The 25,167-nt window shown below is 36.1% G+C and overlaps 1 protein-coding gene across 2 annotated transcripts in view; it reads left to right on the plus strand.

Annotated features, from left to right (window-relative positions):
- The window catches only part of LOC115337150 (contactin-associated protein-like 4), a 255,543-nt gene that overhangs the window by 226,443 nt on the left and 3,933 nt on the right, over nt 1–25,167 (plus strand). Inside the window, exons 17-23 of one of the 2 annotated variants that reach the window (XM_030005219.1) lie at nt 3,866–4,084; nt 7,853–8,092; nt 9,619–9,843; nt 11,262–11,395; nt 12,461–12,548; nt 20,791–21,009; nt 21,357–21,428. In XM_030005219.1, coding sequence (XP_029861079.1) covers nt 3,866–4,084; nt 7,853–8,092; nt 9,619–9,843; nt 11,262–11,395; nt 12,461–12,548; nt 20,791–21,009; nt 21,357–21,428 — 1,197 coding nt within the window. The remainder of the gene's footprint in view (nt 1–3,865; nt 4,085–7,852; nt 8,093–9,618; nt 9,844–11,261; nt 11,396–12,460; nt 12,549–20,790; nt 21,010–21,356; nt 21,429–25,167) is intronic. The other variant, XM_030005220.1, reaches the window with a different exon arrangement.

The following is a 25,167-nucleotide window of genomic DNA, read 5'->3' on the forward strand; positions in this document are numbered from 1 at the left end:
AACAGGTGAAAACACAGCAGCATTATAACCTCAGTGTCATGCAATACAGCAAATACACTGGGTCATCACTTCAGTGGAGAATATCTGAAGCAATGATGATATTCTTGTGTGATAAATGATTTTCCATTTTCAAAATGAACAGTTAAATCATAGAAACCTTAAAGAAATGCTTCTGAGAACTCAATTTATTCAGTTAGCAGAAGACCCTAACTCTTTCTTCAGAATAATAATTTACAGTCAAACTCATGTCACTTGTCCCATTCATTCATAAGCATCTGAACAACTGTATACTTATGGTTTTTATATGACTTCTAACTAGTGAAGCATGAAAGAAAGTAAAGGGTTGAATTGGTCTGTATTTTCGGCATTTGAAAAAACAAAGTTTATCTCATTATTTTGTAGTATGTAGAGAAATTTCTTCACTTCCAGAAACTTCCTAGTTTGTTGAATAGACAGTCCTATTCTTTCTGTATGTCATAGGTAGGTTTCTTTGTAGAGGAGTCAGAATTGTGTGTTTGCACCTAGGGTAATACCAGTCAGAAAAGAACAATATACATTTCCACCACAAGTACTTCTCTCTCTCTCTCTCATTAATCACCTTGAACATTTACTATTGTGTAGGAACATTTAGATTTCATCATCATATACTCTTTTATAATAGATGTGAATGTAAAACACCAACCTACACTTGATATTTTATTAATAGTTCCACATAAATCAATGTCTTTATTTTATTTCTGTAATAATAAATAATAATAATGAAAATGTCAGGTGTCAGTGTTTAAGATGAGGATGTGTTAGAAATGATTTAAAACTCATTATTTTACTAACATTTGGCATTCCGTACTTGCGAACACAATGATTTTTCTTGCATTTTATTGATTGTTCTCAAACTTTATACCTAATTATTTTATTTATGACATAGTGATCTTTAGACCTTTAAGTCTAACTTTGCCAAAGCAAAAGCATCAAATCAAGAACCTTAACAGGAAATGCGAAGTTTAGTGCTGTTTGTTTGGTTTTATGAAATTATAAACATTGTGGTGCATCTGTGTATAATATGCTAGAAAACTATTCAAAAACAGAGGTGTGCATCCTAATTGTATTTTAAAACACAGAGGAAGTGAAACATCTTGAAGAAGATACTTGATCCAATTTTTTTTTTTTTACAGAACTATAAAAAACTCAAGTCTTTAAATTTTTGTCTGAGTTCCTGTAATCTTTCTGCAGAAGTAGTGGTTGAAAGCAACAAGGCTGATTCAACTCTGAATAGTACTCTATTAAATACTAATATGACCACAGGTTACATCTTCTAGCTGAAAGTCTGAATAACTATTTTATACCATCTGAGTGCTCACTGAAGGATTATTTCCTATTTAAAAGCAATGGGTTAAACAGAAATTTAAAGTAGGGTTGGGAAGTCTACGGTGTATTAATTTGGAGGGTCTTCTGCAGTTGCTTTGGAAATAGTTCTGAAGAATCCAATATGTAGCTGTCGTTGGCCTTTGCCCAAATTCACAACTTCTTGTCTAAGCTGAGTGGAATTCAGTTGTTTCATGTATGGAAAGCGCTTGGGTTTTGTGTTCTGTAGCATATTAATTGGTAATCACTTTCTGCTTCTGCATGTGGTGCTCAGCCTTGGTACTCTGAATGGTTCTCAATGACTGTGCCTTCTATTAGTCATTTTAGCTACGGCTAGCCACTGACCACTCTTCAGGACTACCATCAACTTCATCTTCCACTCCACTTTGTCAATCTATAGCTGTGCACTGCCTATGAGTGCACTAGGGCCGCAAGAGTCCCTGTAATGTTTGGAAAATTTTTGAGTAACACCAAGGTAGGTAGGGCCCACAAAGTATTTTTGCACCACAAGATAAATCCTGGAAGTACCCTTCCCTGCTACCAAAGAAATCACCAAAGTGCTCTTTGCCTTGGTCCTTTGTCACAAGAGGACAAATTTTAGAACTCAGTCAGCATCTCTCCACATTCTGTGGCATACCTTCCACAGGTGGTTTGACCACTGTGCTTATAAATGCCAAATTTCTTCCAAATTTGTAGTATAGTTTGGTTTAGCATAATTATTTAATTTATTATAGAATGTTAACCAATTATATTTTTCACTTTTTCTGACATATTCTGGTCAGTCTTCAGACACTCCAGCAGATGACCATGTGGTTATCCTTGCTATCTGAGCATTCATGTCTGGAACTTCTCTGGTTCCCTTTTTTCAAGATTAAATTACTTTTTTAGGGGTACTAACATAATTCATTATTTCAGTCGTTATTTCAAAATCTTTATTATGTGTTTTCTTGCCTTTAAAATCTAAACAGTAATATTAATTATCAGATCTGTCATTCTGCTATGCTGTTTAATAGGCACATTCAGTGAGTTCAAAGCAGAATTTATGTTTTCATGCTTCACTCCAACAGTATCCAGAGGATTACAAAGACCTCCCTACAGAAGGTAACATTCAGCAGAAATTCTCTTTACCCAATCACATGGAGTTTCTGTTGCTTTTGTTCTCTTACTGTGTGGTTGTTTGGGTTTTTTTTTTCTTTTACCCCTCGGTAAAAGGAGACTGAGCTCTCAACCTTGTCCAAATGAAACAGATTTATCCTAAAATTTATTTTACTGAGGAACTGGTTTTAGACATCAATTATTTCTTATTATTGTATAAAACACTGTTGATTTTTAAGCTGAAGAGATCATTTATTACAAAACACATTCTGCATAACTGCACATTATGCCTTGTTTTATTTGGAAAGTCAAATGCTTTGTGTATTTGTCATTTTATTTTTCTCTCTCAGGTTCAACTGTTATAGAAAAATACTTTATAACAACCAGATACAGGGCTTAAGGGATTGTAAGCATGTGGTATTACTCAGTCTAAAGGTTGGCCAAAGTGGATCTAAATTACATAAAAAGTCTAATGTATCCTTAAAAAGTGAAAAGAAAATTAAAATATTTCATTGAAAATTTTTTTTTTTTTAGTTCAGTAAATTCATCTTTGAAAATGTTTGAAGCTGATTTATTTCCCTTGACCACTTCTAATTGTTTTGCTTTTCTTTCAGAGTCCAATGACATAAATGGGAACCTTTCTCTTGGGTTCATGGAATCTTCTCAGACCTCTAGTCCTTTAATCAAATCCTTAATAATTCAAAATGCTAGTAATCCCTTGTTTAGGGATTACTTATTTTCATATGTATTGCCCTTGAATATGTGAAAGAAACAGTTTCAGAGAGAATATTCATAATTTTCAGATCTTGAATTTCTAGCATATTCCTCATCTTATTATTTTGACTTGCAAAGATTCAGTTATGATTTTCTAAGCAAACTATAAAACCATATAATGTGAAAGTTTAGGGGATGACTCAATTTAATTCACCGTATACATAGTCTTATAAACTACATCAAAATTTTCCCTCTGATATTTGTAGAGATTGTATGAATAAATAACAAAAGTAAATAGAGAGTAGAAGATGTTGATTGGATTATAGTAGTGATAATTTAAATATAGTTAACAATGGTAATCAATTAGCATGTAAACAAGAGATGCTTTTTATCCAAACTGAAAAATAATGAAGCTAGCACATTTCACTGTTTCTTGACTACTGTGCTCTCTAGGAGTCCACAAACAGTTTGATTTCCATGCTGTCAACAAATCATTGTTCTCACTGTCAGTGAGTGTGAAGAATGAACTTTGGGGATAGGCCTCCTGAAATAAACTTCTCCTCTAAAACAGTCAGTCTTATCCCATTAAATAGTAGGCTAGACATTAAAGTAACTTGTTCTGCCACTTAATGAGTTTGTGGTCCATTTAACTATGAAATAATTTAAATGTCCTTTATTACTGTCTTCTTTGTAGCTCCATCTGAAGTAATTTTTTCATTTGATGTTGGAAATGGACCTAGAGAAGTTACAGTGCAATCACTTACTTCCTTAAATGACAACCAGTGGCATTACGTGAAGGCTGAACGAAACATCAAAGAGGCATCCTTACAAGTAGATCAGCTTCCTCAAAGGTCTCATGGTGCTCCACCTGATGGGCATATTCGCCTGCAGCTCAACAGCCAGCTTTTTGTAGGTAGGCACTCATTTAACAGAATCTTTCCTAGTTATCATCATGAAATTATGAAAAGGAAGGAAAAAAAAAAAAGGGGGGGGGGAAGAAAAAAAGATAGCAACTGGGTCTTTTGAAAATAGTTTGTATGATGGTATGAGAGACTTTGTGAAAAATCCATGGAGATGTAGCTCTATTTTGAGATTACAAATTCAGTACCTTGGCCTATAGTTACCGCTGGACAGGATTTCAACCAAAGTTTTCTTCTTTTGAAGTTTGTTTGCAGAACAACCAAAGGATCTTTTGCACCATTTTTTTGAGAGGATGTCATCTGCTGAAAGAAGATGTCTTATTTCTGTAATTTCAAGGAAATTTTGTTGTCTATCTTCATCCACAACTTCTCAGGTTGCCCAGAAAAGTTGTGAATGCGCCATCATTGGAAGTGTGTAAGGTCAGGTTGGACAGGGCTTTGAACAACCTGATTTAATGAAAGATGTCCCTGGTCATGGCAGCAGGGTTGGACTAGATGATCTTTAAAGGTCCCTTCCAACCCAAACCATTCTGCCATTCTATGAATCTGTGATCTACTCCTCTGCCCTTTGCACACTTTTTTCATTTAATGAAATAGTCAGACTGTGTTTACTTAGTATGGAAACAAGAGAAAGGGACTATTCTTTGACTTCACACAACCAGGAAAAATCCAGATCTATGGTTGGTTCTGTCTAAACCATGAAAGCTTCAAAGGAAGACATTTACCTGAATATTTCTGCCTTTGTACTTTAGCAAATATGACATTAATGTGTTTACATAAAACGCTGGGAAAGCAGAAAAGGAATAACAAAAAATTAAGTTTATTTAGCTATTTCATAGATCTATGTAGAGCTATGTGTTATGTACATGGTAGTGTCCTTACTGTAATATTGCCATATTACAAATTTATAAGTTTCTGATGTATATGTATGGAATACAGTATAAGAGCACATAAAGTCTGCCCCACTTTTAAACAGATCTTTATCTAGAACTGCTATGAGACACATTGTACTAAATGAACATGTGTTTTATTGGCTGTGTGCTGGGGAGGATTGCAGTTAAAGGGAATACTGTTCTGAAACTGTAGCTACAGAAACTGTGAATCCTTAGGAAAATACTAAATGGAGAGGGAACCCTGGTATGCTGGGATCAGAATTCTGACTTGTGCCTCAAAAGGCATCAAGGGTAGAAGATGAACACTACAGCAAACATTGAAGAATTTTATATTTTGATTAAAAACGTGGAGGAGGATTCTATAACAAAGAAGATATCCAAGATATTAGCTATAGTGGAGTTAGGAGAAGTCTTAAAATTAGTTTATATTCACAGTAATGGACTAGAACTATTAATGGAAGCACTAGGAGACTTCTGTATAATATACTATAATAAATTATATTGCTGTCTTCCGACAACTTACCATGTAACTGCTATTATATGAACAGTTGAAATTAGATCAGTTTGAATTTGCAAGGTCTGATCTGTGAAGTAAGACTAAGAAATGGTCTAATTCTACAGGGGTTTATGGTAATATCAAGTCTAAATTGTTTTCTAATGATTTTGACAATTAATTGATCTTTAGTTCTTCTAACGCTTCTCCCCCCAAAATCTAATACTGTACTAACACGTATTGACAGCTGCACTTGCAGGCATTTTTTTAATGAATGAATTGGTCATCAAATAGAGTGTGGGGGGGTTGTCAAACAATTTGACAAATTCTAGCAAATTTATATACATCCATCTCCTGTATAGACCTGACAATTTAAAAACTGTTTTGACTTACCTACAAGCAAGCTGTCTAGCTTGTTTTCTTTGGATAATGTTTGGGCGAATAATTGTATTAGAAGAGTGATTCTGTTGTTTTGCTTCTGGTGTTGTGGGGTTTTTTGCTCTCTGAAAATTCTTCAAGATCCTGGGAGTAAAATGAAATAACATTCACTATAATAGTGTGTACCTTGAAGTCCCTTATGAGTTTCTTCAATTATTTTGAAATAATTTGGAGCAGAACTGATAAAAATGGCATTTTTAAAATTTTATTCAGTCAAAACAGTGTTTTTGAGGTGTGACATGACAAATGACAGTGATTAATTTGAATAATTTGTGTCATGTCTTTCCTGAATATAATTTGTGAGGGTTTTCTATAACTACAGAAAGATTTTTTGGGATTCTCAGTTTCTGCAACTGCAATACTGTCATGTGGATATGTATGGTGTCTAGTTTATTTAGCGTTTTAATTAAACCAGTCTTTTGGATAATGCAGCTTGTTATAAATCCCAACTATTTAGAAGATATTTTCATCTCTTCAGTTAAATATATTTTTCTTCAGTGGAGGGACTAATGAGACTTACTGTTTGACTGCTTCCACTGACTCCACTGGTACAGGCTCAAGCTTGTCTGCTCAAGCCAGTGAAAGGATCTAGAGAAAAATGAAGCCTACAGTGTCCTAAGAATGACATTAACAGAGGCATTCTTTACTTAAACGTCATCTTGTATACCTAGTACCTTCCATAGTCACCCATCAGTCAGTCAGTAACATACTAGGCCTATGATTTCTTCAGGCTAAAACACTCTTTCTTTTCTTCTTAGCTGTATATAGTCTGGTTTTCCAAAGAAGCCAGAACAACTAAAGCCTAAAGCTGCCATCAAAATCCTCATTTTAGCAGGGATAACATAAAATCATCGTATTGTTATGTATGTTAAAAATAAACAGTGAAAACAAAGGAAGCAACAATTGTTGTTAGCCTTAGGATTGTCCTGTATTTTTATCACATATGCTTGGTAGTCAGGTATCTCCTGACCAATATTCCTCTGTAGTGAAGGGGATAAACCTTCCTATTACTCAAGAATGGACACAGCTTCCAATATGGTACAAAGTATGTCAGGCCGGACACCAACTGTGTGTTATCATGATTTATACCACGAGACTGAGAGATGGACAGACACACAGATCAGTTGATCAGTCAAAAGGATATTAAAAGAGTAAAACTGTACAGTTCATCACTCTCCCATAGCCTTTTTTCTTTTTTCCTTTTTTTCTTTCTTATTTTTTTTCCTTTCTCTTCTCTTCTCTTCTCTTCTCTTCTCTTCTCTTCTCTTCTCTTCTCTTCTCTTCTCTTCTCTTCTCTTGCCTCCTCTCCTCTCCTCTCCTCTTCTCTCTCCTCTCCCCTCCCCTCCCCTCTCCTTCCCCTTTCCCCTTTCCCCTTCCCCTTCCCCATCCACATCCCCTTCTTCTTCCCCTTCCCCTTCCCCTTCCCCATCCACATCCACATCCACATCCCCTTCCTCTTCCCTTTCTACTTCCTCTTCCCCTCCTCTCCTCTCCCCTCCTCTCCTCTCCTCTCCTCTCCTCTCTTCTCCTCTCCTCTCCTCTCCTCTCCTCTCCTCTCCTCTCCTCTCCTCTCCTCTCCTCTCCTCTCCTCTCCTCTCCTCTCCTCTCCTCTCTCTTTTTGAAAAATAAAATAAAAAAAAGAATAAACCACTTAATTTCTGGATGTTACTCTTTGTGAATTAACAGAATTATGTGTCGTTGCTTGGTATCTTACTGTGCAAAGTCCTTGTTTCCCATTAAAAGCTTTAAGGGTTCACTGTAATTATTTGACAAAAAAGAAATCAGATATGCTTTTAAAGATATTTATAAATATTTTCACATGCATACGCTTGTATCTTGGAAACTCATAATAGTCTGTTCAGGGGCTGTAAAACATAAAGAGGTTTTTACACATCAATTCTTTTAATTTTTTAAAAGCTCCTATGAATTTATTTCAGGTGGGACAGCATCCAGGCAGAAAGGATTTTTGGGATGCATTCGTTCGTTACAGTTGAATGGAATGGCCCTTGACCTGGAAGAGAGAGCAAAGATAACGCCAGGAGTTGAACCAGGCTGTCCTGGACATTGTAGCAGCTATGGTAACCTGTGTCACAATGGTGGAAAATGTAGAGAGAAATACAGTGGATTCTCCTGTGACTGCACTTTCTCTGCCTATGCTGGGCCATTCTGTAAGAAAGGCAAGGATGTCTCTTAGCTTTGTCAATTATTGAAAACAGGGCCATACAGTGCAGAACAAGATCTTTACAGCCTTTTAAAGAGATGTTTAAATGCTTGCAAGATTTTAACTTTTACTTAACGTAGAGAATCATTCAACTGAATTTGTTCAGTAAGTGAATGTTTTGCTAAACACTGTCTTCCAGAGATACATTCAACACTGTTTAAAGCAAGAACCACACTACCTGAGAGGATCAGCATCTTTTCTTTAATGTTATGCAACTCCTTTGATTCTTTTATGCTATACTAAAGTTAGGTACTATATCTATATAAGTAAACTTTTGGATTTCTGTCTTTCAAGTCTTAATCTCAAAACTAAGACTAAGACTAAATTTGAAAAACAAACCAAGATCAGAAGAACCTTAAACTTCTTTTTACTGTAAGAAGAAAGTGAGATCATCAGAAACAGGACTGAGCCCAAGTCTTCAGCCATTTTAAAGGAGTTCTTTGGTGATGGTGTCATACTGGTAGATGATCACAAGTCATCAAGTTTGAATTTTAAGAATAGAAGTTTATCAAGAATTTTTGGTATTTGCATATAATTCTGATTTGTTAAAAATGGCTTACTTCCTCCATGTATTAAATGCATTCTGCAACATACTCAGTGGCTTAAATGCCATAACTCCATGTTCCTCTAAATTAGTGAACACAAAATCTGTCCAGCCACCACAAGAATATAAGACTTATGTGAAGTCCTTCCATATCTATAGCTGTGGAGCTAAAGCCACTGAGTGAGGAATGATACTTTCCCCCTTCCCTGCAAACAGCAGAAGAGAGTAATGGTCACACTCCATGTTTATTATTCTGCAGGAGCAGAGCGGCTCTGTTGCTAAAAGTGTGGGATGACCTATAGTAATAATTTTCAGTCACCTTCTGTCAAAGATACTGAGCCAGATTACAGAAATTTCCAGAAAAAGTGTGGAGGCTGTGTGTGACAGGATAGTCTAAGACAGTTACATTTAGCAGAAAATAGCTGTGAGATATCACAGAGATACAGAAGCCCTCTATGAGTGATTCATCCATAAGAAGAGCACAACTTAGTTTGTATTCTCCTTTTCTTTCTGTAACCTGACCAGTGTCCCACATATGTGTTTCAGGTGTGGCCAAGTTTAATCAATAAGTTAGGATTCAAACTGCTGCACGCATTTCTCTGTAGGAGCATTATACATACAAGACCGGATATATTGGGCTTGAGGACATGGATAAACAGGAAAAAAGCAGAAAGCGTGTTTAAAACTAGACAAAAAGAAACACTTATTCCTACAACAGATATTTAAGACACATGGCTAACTGGATGTTTGCTCTAGACCGGGTTGGGTCTTATTTTTCTCTATAGTTCTACATACTAGTTCCATTTATATGACTTCTTCAGCTTTATGACAATAGTTAAGAATACATTTTATTTTGTTCTGGGGCAGAAAGGGAAAAAAAAAGGAGCTTTAGTCTTGTTTTGCATGATATTTAAAAACTGAATTATTTTTTGTTTCAGAGATCTCTGCCTATTTTGGGACTGGCACTTCTGTGATATACAATTTTCAAGAATACTACACCTTAGCAAAAAATTCCAGTTCTCATGCTTCTTCTTTCTATGCTGACATGACACTGAACAGCGAAGCAATTACATTTGCCTTCCGAACAACACGGACACCAAGCTTACTGCTTTATGTCAACTCCTTCTACAAGGAATACCTCTCCGTCATTCTTACCAGAAACGGTGAGTGTTCAGATAGGCTGTCTGGAAACACTAATGAACATCATAGCTGCCAACTCATATTCACTCTGATTCCCAGACCTGAGTCACAAACTAAGCATTGTCCTGTTGTTTCTTTAAATGGTATATTTATTTTTCAGCTGCACCAAGCAATGCTTTTCACATGAAAACCATTTCTCCTACTGTAATTTCAACTTTTACTACTGGCTTTTTTTTGTCAAGTTGGCAAAAATACTTATTTCTGAAAAGCCTTTAGAAATGCAGTAAAATATTTCACTTTTTTTTTTTTTTAAGTTTTGAAATGAAACTCAAAATGTATCTGATCTGTCTGCAACTCACATGATATATTAATTGCCATCCACATGATAACTAATGAAATAAACTACTTTTTAAAAGTGCATTATCCATTTTCCAAATTAATCAGAGGTCATTTCATTCAAGTAAATTCATAAACTACATATATACCTATGAAAATACACATATATGACTGTGAAAATACATGTAACGCAACTGATGTTTCCATTTAAGATTAACATTAAATGTTGGTTGGATCTTACTTTTTCATTCTTTCATCTATGTCTAGATAATTTTTTAAAATTGTTTTTATTTTTTAATTAAAAAAACCCAAAGACCTAGTTGAATCTTTGGGTTTATCAAAGACTCTTTGCAGTCACAGTGGTTCTGTGCTCAAAGAAGTTCCTGTGCTTTTCCGGATACAGATTTGGGTGTAGAATAACGGTAGTATCCACCCTATCATGTGAGGTGGAACACATTTTACTCATGACTGGCCTGGGTCTGGCCTGGGCCTTGCTTTCCAAAGGATGAGTAGAAAGCTGTCGTCCATCTACAGCTGGGACAGAATCTCTGACAAGGAAAGCACACTGCCTCTGTGTTCTGCTGTGAAAGAGTCTCTGTGTGATTATACGTGTGCAGAGAGTACACTGGGAGTTAACAACAAGAAATGGAAACTGAGCTAGAAGTAATTAGCTGCATCCTACTGAATTGTCAGATGGTCAGAGGTTTATAGGTCCAGACAGTGTAAACATTATTCAAGAACAGTACTTGTAAGGTACTGAGTTTTATTCGATAAGTCACATTGACATGAGCTACCAGACCAAGTCTTTCTCAGCTGAACTATATAAGTACTCACTAAAATTTCTGCACAAATTTTAACTCATTATTCATCTTTGTGACAGTTTATGGCTTTGTCACTACATCCTACTTCCAACATTGCTATTACTTTTCATGTTGCCTTCTTTCATTTCTCACTTATGTCAATTCCTGATAGTTAATTTCTTAAATAAATCAAACATTTGTTTTCCTCTTCAAATGCATGTGTGAAGAAGGAGACATTGTATACGATCTACACTGCCTGTTGTGTATGTAGTGTACTATACTGTTTGCTCTATTTATCCCTGCAGGAAGTTTACAGATCAGGTACAAGCTAGATAGCCATCAAAATCCTGATGTCTTTGGCATCAATATCAAAAACATGGCTGATGGACAACTGCAACATGTGAAGATTAACAGAGAGGAGGAAATGCTCTTTGTAGAGGTAATTCAGTTAGGAAAAAAAAAAAAAGTGGATTATCATAAAAAAAAATAGAAGATCCAAAGCAAAATAAAGTAAATAGTTAAAACAAGGCAACTACCCCCAAATAAACTTGTTCTAATATCTCAAGTAAATAAAGCAAAGGTTAGCAGACTTATGATGGACAGTGAAAGTCTACATTACACAATCTCTTTGGTGTTCATCTCATCTATTTCAAAAGGTCAATAACTCATCATCATTTTATATGAAAAGACAATAAATTGTTTGATGGTTAAATTTTCACAATTTGTGAAATGTGTATGACTTCTGTGTTCTGTATGAAATGTGTACTGCCACGCGCTGTCATTTATTTTGGGTCTCACATTTTGTTTTTTTGTTTCAAATTACCTATCAAACTACAGTACAAATAAATTACCATCTAGATAATAATTTAAGCCTATTTGTCTAATTTTCATTGTTCCTTTTACATCAAAGCAATGTGACTATTAAGGAAAAGATTTTTGTTATTTTTAGGGGAAGTTTGATGATAAAATAGAAATATTTGATTTTTAATAGTAGATCCTAGCATGTAAAGAAGTCTTCATTTTTTAAATTTAAAAACCTGGATGTTACAAGTTAGTATTTTGAGGTTAGAGCTGAGTTTGCTTAATGATGCATTGGTAGAAGGCTTGAAGGCAAGTAGTTCTAGAGGTACCCTGGGGGGCAGAGCATTTACAGTACAATATTTGATCTTTATGAACTAAATGTTGAGTGCCTTTTTTAATGAAAAGAGCCTTTTTCATGTTTTTGAAGGTTTACCATTTTTATTCATCTTATAGATGAAAAAGAAGGAATCAGCCAAATCAATAAGATAAATAAAGGCTTATTAAGTGGGATGCTTAAGAAGTATCACAGTTGTAATCAGTGATGTGAGGAAGCTGATCATCTATTTCCTGATTAGTTTTTATGCTAACAAATGCTTCCCTCAGCTTCTTCTACTTTTAACCTTGATCTTATCTGCTTTTTTGAAAACTTTGACTAATATTTCTTCCATTATTCTACTTTGTTCTTCACCGCACCATTCTGCAGGTTAACCAGAATGAAAGAATGAAGTTTATTCTGTCTTCAGGCACAGAATTCAATGCAATCAAGTCTCTCACACTTGGCAAGATTTTGGGTAAGTGGAACACCACAGGGTTTTCTAAAACATAGATCAAAATATCATCACAGCACATGAAAAATAATAAACCTAATCTCATTGAAAGGTATTTGTTGTCTTGGATTTAGTTAGACACTGAGTCACAATCAAGGTAGAAACTTCAGTCTTGTTGAAAGACAAATATAATCATGGGCAAGTACTTCCTGAAAAATGATCAAGTAGGTTCCATTAAAAATAATTTCACACTTCTCTCTCTCATTTTGCAATCAAGCATTATGAAACACCACTTTTTTTTTTTTACCCTCAGGAAAAAATAAATCACTGTGAAATCGTACACAAAGACCTTAGAATACTACTAATCATGTACCATATTGAAAAACTTTCTGTGATTAGATTTTTATGTAAACAGTTAGGGGTAAGGTAATGTAAGCAAAAACTTTCTTGGAGTTGCTCTTTAAAAACAAGTTAAGCTATGTCAAAATAATTTTTTCTAGTGATGACTTATCAAAAGCTGTCTGTTTATATGTAGTAATGATCAAAATGGAATTTACCTATCTACAATTACCATTTTGTCAATTTTTTTAAAATAAAATAGCCTGACCTAAAATTCTCAATATAATTTTATTTTCACATTCGTCACATTGAGAAAACTCCACAATAGAGGAAGATGTGGTGCTGGTGAAAGGTTAAAGGATATTTCTCTTTCCTCTAAAATAATTTCATAGAATCACGGAATGGTTTGGGTTTGAAGAGAACTTAAAGATAATCTAGTTCCAAACCCCTGCCATGGGCAGGGACACCTTCCACTAGACCAGGTTGCTCAAAGCCCCATCCAACCTGGCCTTGAACACTTCCAGGAATGGGGCATCCACAACATCTCCAGGCAACCTGTTCCAGTGCCTCACCACCCTCACAGTCAAGAATTTCCTCCTTACATTTAATATAAATATACCCTTTTTCAGTTTAAAGCTATTACTCCTTGTCCTATCACAACACGCCCTTGTAAAAAGTCCCTCTCCAGCTGTCTTGTAGGCCCTCTCTAGGTACCGGAAGGCTGCTAGGAGGTCTCCCTACAGCCTTCTCTTCTCCAGGCTAAACAATCCCATCTGTCTCAGCCTGTCTTCACAGGAGAGGTGCTCCAGCCCTCTGGTTATCTTTGTGGTCCTCCTCTGGACCCACTCCAACAGGTCCATGTTTTTTTTGTGTTGGTAACCCCAGATCTGGATGCAGTACTCCAGGTGGGGTCTCACAAGAGTGGAGTAGAGGGGCAGAATCACCTTCCTTGACCTGCTGGCCATGCTTCTTTTGATGCAGCCCAGGATACAATTAGTTTTCTGGGCTGCAAGCACACATAGGCAGTTTGTATCCGATTTTTTATCCACCAGTATCACTAAGTCCTTCTCTGCAGGGCTTCTCTCTATCCCTTCATCCCGCAGCCTGTATTGATACCAGGTGTTGCCCTGACCCAGGTGCAGGACCTTGCACTTGACCTTGTTGAACTTCATGAGCTTCACATTGGCCCACTTCTCAAGTCTGCCAAGGTCCCTCTGGATGGCATCTCTTCCCTCTGGTGAATGAACTGCACCACTCAGCTTAGTGTCACCCACAAACTTGCTGAGGATGCACTCAATCCTACTGTCTATGTCATTAATAAAGATATTGAATAGTACTGGTCCCAGCATGGACCCCTGAGGGACACCACTTGTTACTGATCTCCATTTAAACATTGAGCTGTTGCATGCAACTATTTGGATAAGGCCATCCAGCTAATTCCTTATCCATCAGATATATGGTTGTGTTTTTCAGTTCTGAGATTATTATCTAGAATAGGTGGAAAAAAAAAATTAATATATAAAATCCATACAGTGATAATTGTTTTCATAATGATGGTAGTAAAATGCTAAGTAGCTTAAAATTCATTAAGTAATGAAATTTAAAGAACATATTTATAGACTTAAAAAAAAATCTTAATTATTGTTTAGTTGTGATTATTTGGAAGAATCTCAGTGTAGCTAATATGTTTCCTTACTGGAAAAATAACTATGGACCTCTAACATAAACAGAAATGTATATTACTTTTGAAACATAGATTTTCTTTATAGAACTCACAGTCCAGAAAAGAACTACTATGTAGGTATGCACAGAGAATGGAAAAGAGAATGATCCTTTAAGCATAACTTAAAGCATTATTAGCTGAAATATAAACTACTAAAAGAGAATAATTTAAAATATTTCAAAACCCCACAAATAGATGGTAAAACTGAATCAGGAATTTATAGTGTTTTGAAGTGTAGTAGTCAATTACAGTCACACTCATATAAGGGTAATACCAGACCAGTACAGAATTAAAAGGTTTTTTTTATTTTTGTCAAGAAATTCCATATCAAAGCTTGCACCAGTTTACTTTAGAATGTATTTGATACAATGTATTGAAATGCACATTTTTAGGCAAATAACAGTCTCTTTTTATCAGGACTAAAGTCTCTTCCAAAGAAATCACACTGTTATAAAAGTTCAGAGGTGGGAATTTGTTCAGTTATATGATGGCTTTGCATCACTACAGTAGTGTGAAGCATGGAGTTACAATGACCTGCAGGGGCACTCAGCCCAATTTGGCTCAGTTTACAGAATCTGTCTTGAAGAAAACATATATTATACTTCTCTCCCTTTCAAAGGAGAGATGCTATTGAAGAGCTGCTGTTTCTTTTATAAATCTGACTGCATTGTGTCCTGATTCCTGTGAAGTCATGTCTAGAGGTGGAAGGAGACTTTACGAAGGCAGTGGAAAAAAGTAATGAGTGTTTGCTGCAGCAAAGAGGTCTAAACAGAAGGAACAACAAAATATGAAATCATGTATTTCTTGTACTTTGCAATGCTGTTCAGGAAAAAACCACAGGTTTTAAAATAGACCAGAAATCTATGGATTTTCTAAGAATGTTGTTCAGTTGGAGAAGTATTTGTCTGAGCTCTTCTGCAGTTGTACATAGCTCAGTTTTTTGTTGAAACCAAATGTGAGAGTTAGCTGCTGAACTAGTTTTGAATTCCCAGGGAAAAACAAACAAACAAAAAAACCCCCAGTGTTCTTCCTCACTTCCCAGAACCTTAGCCTTCCAATTTAAAGACTTCTGAATTTATGTTATGCAACATTGCGACAAATAGTCAGGAAGCTAAACTGTGTTGGGACTCAGTAAAATATTGGAAGGTTAAGTAGTAAGGGAAAAGAGAATCAGCACACTCAGCCACATAGTTCACAGGATACAATCCAAAGAGCTCCTTACATTTTTGGTTTCCTTCTAAGAAGATAATTTCTCTCAAAGCACCCCACACTGTAAGAAGGCTGTAGAAACCTCTCTTTTTACAACAACCCACTAATGAAGTAATTTACTTCCACTGAGTAAAACCACATTTGCCCAGGACCAAGCTTCCTAGGCTTCCCCAGGGTGAGGGTGGAGAGCTATGGGCAACGTTTTTCCTCAGTGAGAGCTGTTAACCTTTCCATGCCAACTGAGACAAAGATAGGCTTTCAGCAAGATTTACTTAGGTCTGATTTATACACAAAGTTTCACCAGCTTAAGAAAATGTGTGATTTGAAGTCAATTCACTTAAACAAAGGCATCATACTGAATATGGACATCTCCGACAATGTAATAGTTGGTTATTTCAGTAATAAATAAAACTAAATTTTCACCAGACTCTTAAGGCCTAGGTTAAACCAGTAGACTATTTTGTGCCCACACTTGAAATGGAATTTCTGTGTATTCAAACTATTCCATTCTATTTGTAGTGAAATTGTCCTTTCTTACATTGGTTTATTCATCTCTGAAATTATAAGACTGTATAATTTAGTTCTGTCTTTATGGGAGTATCTTTGAGGATAATTAATAATTACAGAGCTTGCTTAAGAGCTCTAATTATTATAGTTTTACTGATAAAAGAATGGTGGAATTGCAAAACTCTTACTGTGCTCCACTGATAGGTAAAAGTATAGCGATAATTCAAATTGTTAATTTTACAATCAGCTTTTTAAAACAATAATGTCTGGGTACTCCTGAAAAAGTGCAGCAGTGAAGCACATGCTAAATAACAGTTGCCTTAAAAATGGCCATTTCTCTCTATGCAGCTTTTTCTACTATATCAATTTAGGAATTCATATAGTAATAAAACAATAAAATTCAGTCCTTTAAAGCTGGTTTAGAAAAGCCTTTAATATAAGTCTGTTAGTGCAAAATATGCATTTTTATGCAGCTCCCACAATCTAAAGTACATATAATTGTACTCCAACAAATTTATATGAAATGTTTTTTCTTCATCAGATTTTTAATTTAGTCAGCCAAGTTTGTCAAGGTTTACTTCCAATACTGAAGCTTTTCAGGATAATTATTTGGGGAAAGAGAAAGTTTCCAGAGCCTTGCAATTTTGGGCAAAATAGCAGTATTTAAAAAATAAATAGGGATTTAATGGTGATATTTTAGTTTGATGAAATAATTCTGTTGGAAAAATATTTTCCTTCTAATGTGTTATTTTTAAGATTTTTTCTACTCAATCTCAGCAGTGTGACAAATCAGAGTTCCACAAAATACATCCACTTGTGACTCCTGGTTGCTGGATTTCTTTTGTTGAAAAAGCAGCAAAAAGTATCAAAGACAGAGCTATTACTTCCTGTTAATTAAATTGCTTTCTTTACTGGCATTTTTTTCAGCAGTAAACTGCTGAAACAAATAACAAATTAAGGAAAAGGGGCCTAGACCATTTTGGAGTGTTTTTAAAGGGTATTCTTTTGTGCACAAAAATTAGAAAAATAATTGTTTAATTACATATTTTTCAGTAATTTATCTCCTTGTGGTCACTTCAATATGAACCATAAGTAAACGTCAGTAAAATAATGTATTTCTTCATATTAAAAAAAAAAAAAAGTAACAGCATAGCAGCATTTATATGGTCACATATTAGCCATAGGAAAAAAAAAAAAAAGAAGCAATGACCATATCTGATTCAACTGAAATCAGTGGGTGTACAGGCATAATTAGTTTTAGCTGTAATAAGTTAAATTCATTTAATGTAAATAGCCTGGCCATAATAAAATTTTCATACAGGCTTGTTGCACAAATGTGAGATTTTGTGGCAGTCCATTCCAAGCACATTGTTAGTACCCACAGCTGTTAATTTAAATGTGAAAGTCAAATACGCATTAAATTTTTCTACTGAGCAGATTCATTGAATCATAGAATCATATAATATCTTAAGTTGGAAGCGACCCATAAGGATCATCAAGTCCAATCCCTGCTCCTCACAGGACTACCTAAAAATAACCATATGAGTAAGAGCATTGTCCAGACTTTCCTTGAACTCTGACAGGCTTGGTGCCATGACCACTTCCCTGGGGAGCCTGTTCCAGTGACCAACCACCCTCTCAGTGAAGAACCTTCTCCTAATGTCCAGCCTGAACTTCCCCTGACATAACATCATTCCATCTCCTCGTGTCCTATTGCTGGTCACCAGAGAGAGGAGATCAGCACGTCCCTCTCCATTGCCCCCCTTGAGGAAGCTGCAGACTGCCATGAGGTCACCCCTCAGCCTTCTCTTCTCCAAGCTGAACAAACCCAGTGACCTCAGCTGCTCCTTGTAAGTCTTGCCCTTGAGACCTTTCACCATCTTGGTTGCCCTCCTCTGGACACGCTCTAATAGTTTGATGTCATTCTTATATTGAGGTGCCCAAAACTGCACACAGGACTTGAGGTGGGGCCACACCAGCACAGTGTGGAGTGCGACAATCATCTCCCTTGACCAGCTAGCTGTGCTGTGCTTGATGCACCCCAGGACACGGCTGACCCTTTTGGCTGCCAGGACACACTGTTGACTCATATTCAACTTAGCATCAACCCAAACCCCCAGATCTCTTTCCGCAGGGCTGCTTTCCAGCCTCTCATCCCCTAATTTGTACGTATAAATAGGATTACGCCATCCCAGGTGGAGAATCTTGCACTTGCTCTTGTTAAATTTCATATTGTTGGTCATTGCCCAGCTCTCTAGTCTATCCAGATCTCTCTGTAGGGTCTCTACCTTCAAGGGAGTCCACAGCTCCTCCTCATTTAGTATCACCAGCAAACTTACTTAATGTACGTTTGACTTCTGCATCCAGATCATTTATAAGAACATTAAAGAGCACTGGCCCTAAAAATGTGTGCTGGGGAACTCCACTGGTGTCTGGCCACCAGCCTGTTGCAACCCCATTTTCTATAACTCTCTGAGCCTGACCTGCCAGTCAATAGTTCACCCAATGTATTATGGACTTGTCTAATTTTGAGACAAGATAAGATTATACAGGAACATGAAAAATTTTGAAATCTTCACCACCATAAAAGTAGAAACATCAAAGCCAGTCTTTCAATTGCACAGTTCTTATCTTAAAAATTTCTGCTAGGATCTGTACGTCTGCTGACTTTCAGTATTACTTCACAGAGGAAAGATGGTTGAAACAGAATTCAAGAAAGGTTATTGAGTTTGTGTTTTGCTTTAGCTTTTTTTTTTTTTTTTTTTTTTGAAGGCAATGTAGGTGGAGTAATTTTGTCTTTGCTGAAAAAAATTGAGTACACTTAGCAAATGAATTGCTATAAAGATGCTTAAGGATGCATAGTGGCAGTTTACTATAAAATACAGTCACTGATAAACAACTTTGTGTGTCATTTTCAGTCAGTTAAATTTGACTTAAGCAGTAAAGTGGAGAAGGGTTTGTCTTCCCTAAGCTTTATCACTTTTACCAGGAAGATTGCTTGATCTAATAAAAAGTTTTACTTTACGCTAGCAGTATTTTCTAATTAATGAGTCAAATGAACTCTAAGGATTTTAAATATCTAATTTCCTTTCATATTCTACATTGTTTATGAAAAGTTTTGTATAGGAAACTAGAAAATAATAGAAAACCTTCACTCTTAAGGTTTTTGATCCTACTTATAGTTATAGTTAGAGATATATACTTTTATCACAGGGGGTTTGGGACATTTTTTTCTTGTCACCTGAGGTTAGTCTTTTTCTTAAGACATCCAGATCTAGTAGATCCTTCAGTGCGGTGAGGCAATCATCAGAAACAGTGTATGATACAGAGAGAATAGAGGCAGTTAAACATCCAACATTTTACGTAATCCGTCAGTGTAGGTGAGCAGACTCTTGGTTGACATCCATCTATCTAACAAGACATCATCATTGCAAGAAGCAGAGAGTAGTTGAGGAGAAAGCTGCAGTGTTATTTTGCACATTCTACCAAAACCTGTTAGCCCAATTTTCACTATTAACCTAATTGTATTGAGGAGTGCATCATACATTAGTATTTAACATTGTTATGGTAGCCATTGTAAAGATCACAAGTTCATTCATGGATTTTAGGATAACTTGGAGGTGGAAATGAATGAGATGAAATTCCCATTTTATTTGCAAAAAACTTGAAAACTTACTTCCCTTAAGGGTCATCTTTGAACGACTAGAACTTCCCGAGTTTTTGCTTAAATTAGAACTGTCAGTGTAAATAAACTGTTTTCCATTTCCAAAGTACTGAATTAGAAAGCTTTAGCGAGCATTAGCTGGTGAATAATTAGAGAGCTCTGACAGGCTACATGCATTCAGAAAGGCAGCTCAGGAGACTGAGAGGAGGTTTTTTCTTCTTTTTTTTTTTTTTTTTCCTTGGTGGGAAAGATAATGGTATCATGTTTAAAATGTAAAGTGGAACAACATTCATTTTTTAGAATTTCACAGAAAAGATCTTGATGGATTTCCAGGATCTGAGGTCTTCAGAGGTTTTTTGTTTTGACAGACTTGATGGTGATGGGATGGAGTAGACATATGAATCTGTGGAAAGAATATGATCCAATAATGTACATATTTATGAGAAGAAATCTAATAAAATATGTATTTTTCATGAAAGCATGTTTCATCTTTATCTTTTGCAGAATGAAAAAGTGTTGCATTTTAATTTAAACATTTTAGTTATATTTGAATCTTTTTGCTTTGGAACTTGCTATAGTAAGTTAAAAGCATTTCCCTCAGCAGACTAGCAACTGTCATCTGTCAAAAAAAAAGAAAGGGTTGAATGTATCTGACTGTCTTTTCATTAAAGACAGAGAAGAAAGGGATTCAATGAATCTACATATGTTGCTGTAACTCAAATATACTCAGAGAAACACAGGTTAATTATTCATTTATTCTTCTGTCGCTTTATTTTGTACATTTGCACTATGATTAATTATGTTCTGTTCCTTTTGATTAACAGAAAATAGCGATGTAGATGAGGAGACTATGAAGGCAAACTCTCAGGGGTTTACTGGATGTCTCTCTTCAGTGCAGTTCAACCACATTGCTCCTTTGAAGGCTGCATTGCACCACAGCAGCTCAGCCCCTGTCATTGTAAAGGGACGCTTCACTGAATCCAACTGTGGTACTTTAACTGGAGCTGACTCAACATCAAGTGAAACAACCCATTCATTTGCAGGTAGCATATGGTTATCACTTGTTCTGATCTCTGAAGCAAAATCTAAATAGAGTACTCATGATGTGATTCAGAACTTTTTTTTTTTTTTTCCCCTGTGGATTACCATCTCGGGAGTATTTTGAAAAATAATTCTCTTTTATATGTACTTACTTCCTTTTCTCTAACCTTTCTCTTCTCTGAATGTTTACATCTCTGCAAAGTATCATCTACATCAGTGTTCTTATTTGCATGCTTATGGACCCACACCACTGCCACTTTACCATAGCGTACATGAGCTGTAACCATGTGAGAATTTCTTGAAAACCCTTCTTCTATTTGTCTGTCACTTTCCTTTTTTTCTGCTGCAGATCACTCTGGACCAATAGATGAGGGAGAGCCCTTAGCTAATGCAATCAGAAGTGACTCTGCAATTATTGGAGGTAATAGGGACTATAACAACTCCACGGGAACCTTTTTTTTTCTAGTAACTGTGAGTCTTTCAATGCTGAAGTGAAGTCAGTTTAGTTTTGTTTGCATAAGGAAACTAGTAAAAAGGCTTCATTTTATTACAAGTGGTACACAGTCAAAAATCAAGCATAGTTTTAAAATTTAAACAATAGGTCTCATATTTTCTTCTTACATATATTTATGCCATGACTATTTCTATACATTGGAACATTCTGCTGAAACACAAGATACTAAGAACAGGTTTCCAACTTGCCTAATGTTAGTGTCTATGACTTTAAAAAGTACGTGGATATGTTGTGACAAATGGCATATGTTTAAGAATGAACAAACTTTGCTCCTTGACTATGCCAAAAAATCATATTTTGCTACACAAGTTAAAAATCTTCTTTAATAATCTGAGCAACACAGTTTTTTTCTTGAGAAAATGGTGTCTAACACTGCTTGAATCAATCCTTTGACAGACTGAAGCAAGTTTCATTCTGGTTCTGCATTTGGAAAGCAATGTACTCTTGGACAGATTATCACCTGCATTACTTAACAGCTTAAAAATGAAATGCATGTTAAAATAATAATAATAAAAAATAATTATTGTTGGTTTGAAATACCATTTCTCCTCCATTTTCTTACTATTTCTTTTGGCCACTTTTATCAGCTTAAATAGACCTACAAATGATCATCCACAAACTTTTTTCAAAACACTTATTTTTAACGGAGGAATAGAGAATGAACCATCTACAGTCCAATTGCTCCTAAAGTGAATATGTTGACAGTCCCTTTACTTTTTATGCCTATCAGAACAAATATGGTATAAAGCTTGGGATAGGTGTCTTGTGCTTAAAGTACAGGACTGATAATCAGGATAGGCAGGTTTATTACTGTGTCTTTCTGACTGACCGTCCTTAAGCCAAGACCCAACTCTGTTGTAGTGGGGAAGTTCTATCTCTTTAGCAGGAATAAAGAGTACGCAAGTGAGCCTTAACAGGGAGAGCTTGGGATTGGGGACCCTCAGGACAATTTCAATTCCTGTCACAGGTACTGGAGCAAGTGTATGGCTATGTCAGTTCAGTTTTTTTCTTTCACAGAATAGTATTGGCTCTTGTGAGAATCTTCTCCTGGGAGAACTTCTGGTGGTATTTCTTCTCTTGGGTGCATGTGAGGGAAGGAAACTTCACTCATGAAGATGGTATTTTCACAGTATAATTCACTGTTACAATTTCTGTTAGATACTTCAACAGAAAGAGGGCAGGGGGAAGGAAAGGTCAACCCCTCCATCTTTTAAATTCTGAGTAGGTTTCCTTTCTAAGGGTTTTAAAAGCCTCAGCAGACAAATGACATAGTGGGATTTAGCTGAATAAAGTTGCCAAGGCTTCTCACTGAGGATAAAAGCTTTTAGGTCTATGGAAGGGGGAATTAAGATAAGAACCTGTAGTCAGCTCTGTGTCTGCCATTTAAATAATGGTACCTGCCATGGTCAGTGCCTGCCAACAGCACACTGCATGGTCAGTGACCTTTAACATAGCAGTGCTAAAGGTACTAAAATAAGAGGTAATAAAACCTAGAAGCTTCCTTGCTTGTAAAGTCATACTTATCTCTGTATATTTTTATACATACAAACTAAGAATTTTACCACTGAATTCAGTGAGGTCAGAATTTAAGTATATGGTTTCTAAGTTCTTCTACACATCTAACTTTGTAAAAAATTACTTTGCTGTTTCAAAAGATATTATTTTACATAAGTATCTGTACATAAAGATCACTTTATGTACTAGGTAATTTAGTGTGGGTGGGGATTTTTAAGTGTACTAACAACAAAGTAATTTTTGAACTTCAAGCTACAATAGTTACAGTCTTTTTAAGATACTAATAACCTCACAATTTTATTGTTATTAAACACATTTGGGAATATGCACTCACAATTTTTCTACTGCTTAACTATTGTTGTTTAAATGTCAAAATACAGCAAGCTGTACAACACTCAGTAAAAGTTTAATGTGAGTACCCTTACATGAGTATAGCTGAGAATTGTACCAATTCAGCTACCTGAGACAAGGCAAGTTTATAGACAAACCTTTGCAGGGGGCATGGAGTTGACTGTGAAACAAAGGAATAACTGTTCTATTTAACCTAAATAAGAACAAGATTTACTCAGGTTATAGAGTCTATTGTGGAGAAGAAGGTACCACACAAAAATGTTTCTATTCCTACCATTAAGGATGGCTGCTCATATCAGAGAATGAAAAAAATGACAAGTGCTGAATTTTGGTTGGTTTGGTTTCATTTATAGTGCTAAGGGACTATGTATTTTTATTTTTCTTGCAGTAATGGCCAAGTTATGCAGCAGATTTTTCCTTCATCTAGTACAGCTAAGCCATTGCATTGCAACTGTTTCCCAGACTCTTTAGCGCTTTTTTCCTCCCTGCAGCCTGGTCTTGCTTTCTGCCCTTTTGACAAGCACTTTCTGCTTCTCTTCTATTTCATTTCTGCTCAAATTCATCTCTTGCCCAACCTCTGACTCATGAACTTGAGGGCCTGAGACCATTGTAGAGGATGAATGAGGAAGAGAGGAGATGGGCAGGAAGTCTGTAAGGTCATGCTTATCTCTGTGGAAAGTATCTCTTTCTTCACTGTTCCTAATCTGCTGCACTAGGAACAGCATGCCCTGGTAACAGTTCAATAAATCTTAAATAGTCACCTTTAAAACTAAGTGCCCATTCTATTTAATCTCTTATATGTTAGGTATGTAGCACATACTGTACTTGATGACTCCCCTATGTAAATCTTATGCTCCTGTCCCTTTTCTTTCTAACTGATCAGCTAGAACACCATAATGGAGGTGGCTGTACTGATGACGATTTTACCCTACCATATGAGGCTATTAAAGTTGTTGGGAAAGGAAGCCTGCTCACTACCACCTGTGTAGGCAGGGACCTTGTTTACTTATGAACCGAAGGTCATGTAGCCATACAAAGTAAAAACACACCCAAGATGTCAGAACAAGTGCCACAAACCTGAAGGGAAGGAGTCAAATCTATATTTCACCCTGAACATGAATTGAGCCTTGATTTTAGTATTTTAGTATTTTAACCAGTATCTATTCATTACAATGATGCAGTTACAGAACTATGAGCCCTAGCTAATGTAGATCATAAAAATCTCTTCATCCCATATGATGTACCAAAGGTGGTCAAACAGAGTTGGGATTTTCTTCCATGAGGCAGAATAAACATTAGAATTTCTGTCCCATTTGACCTGACATTAGGTGGCTATAAACACTGGCCAATTTCCACTGGAGTCCCTATAATGAAATGTTTTATATTTTCTTTTATAAATTCTTCTTATTAACTGCATTTTTTAGTCAGAACCAGTCATCTCATCTGTGGTCTGAACTAATTTGTGTGGAGTACTGGATATGAATGGGACTAATTCTGTGCAACTATTTTTACTGCAAAAGGTCTGAGGCTTGGTGGTTTTGGTGTGCACAGGCAGAGTTGATAGAGGACCTGGTTCAGAATTCCAGATTCATACCTTTGTTCTTACCTTGTTCTCCTCTGCCTTTGCTCTCCAGGTTCCTTCCCCAGACCTGGAGCCATGCTAGGAGAGCTTATTGACAGGTGAAAGCTGATGATCAGACACGTTCCCTTCCCTTCTGACGTCATGTGGTGTGAGAAAGGGTCATGAGCAACATGAGTGACTGAGGAAAGGGACAGTATT

This window comes from Aquila chrysaetos, chromosome Z (assembly GCF_900496995.4).
Source record: "Aquila chrysaetos chrysaetos chromosome Z, bAquChr1.4, whole genome shotgun sequence".
Taxonomy (NCBI): Eukaryota; Metazoa; Chordata; class Aves; order Accipitriformes; family Accipitridae; genus Aquila; species Aquila chrysaetos.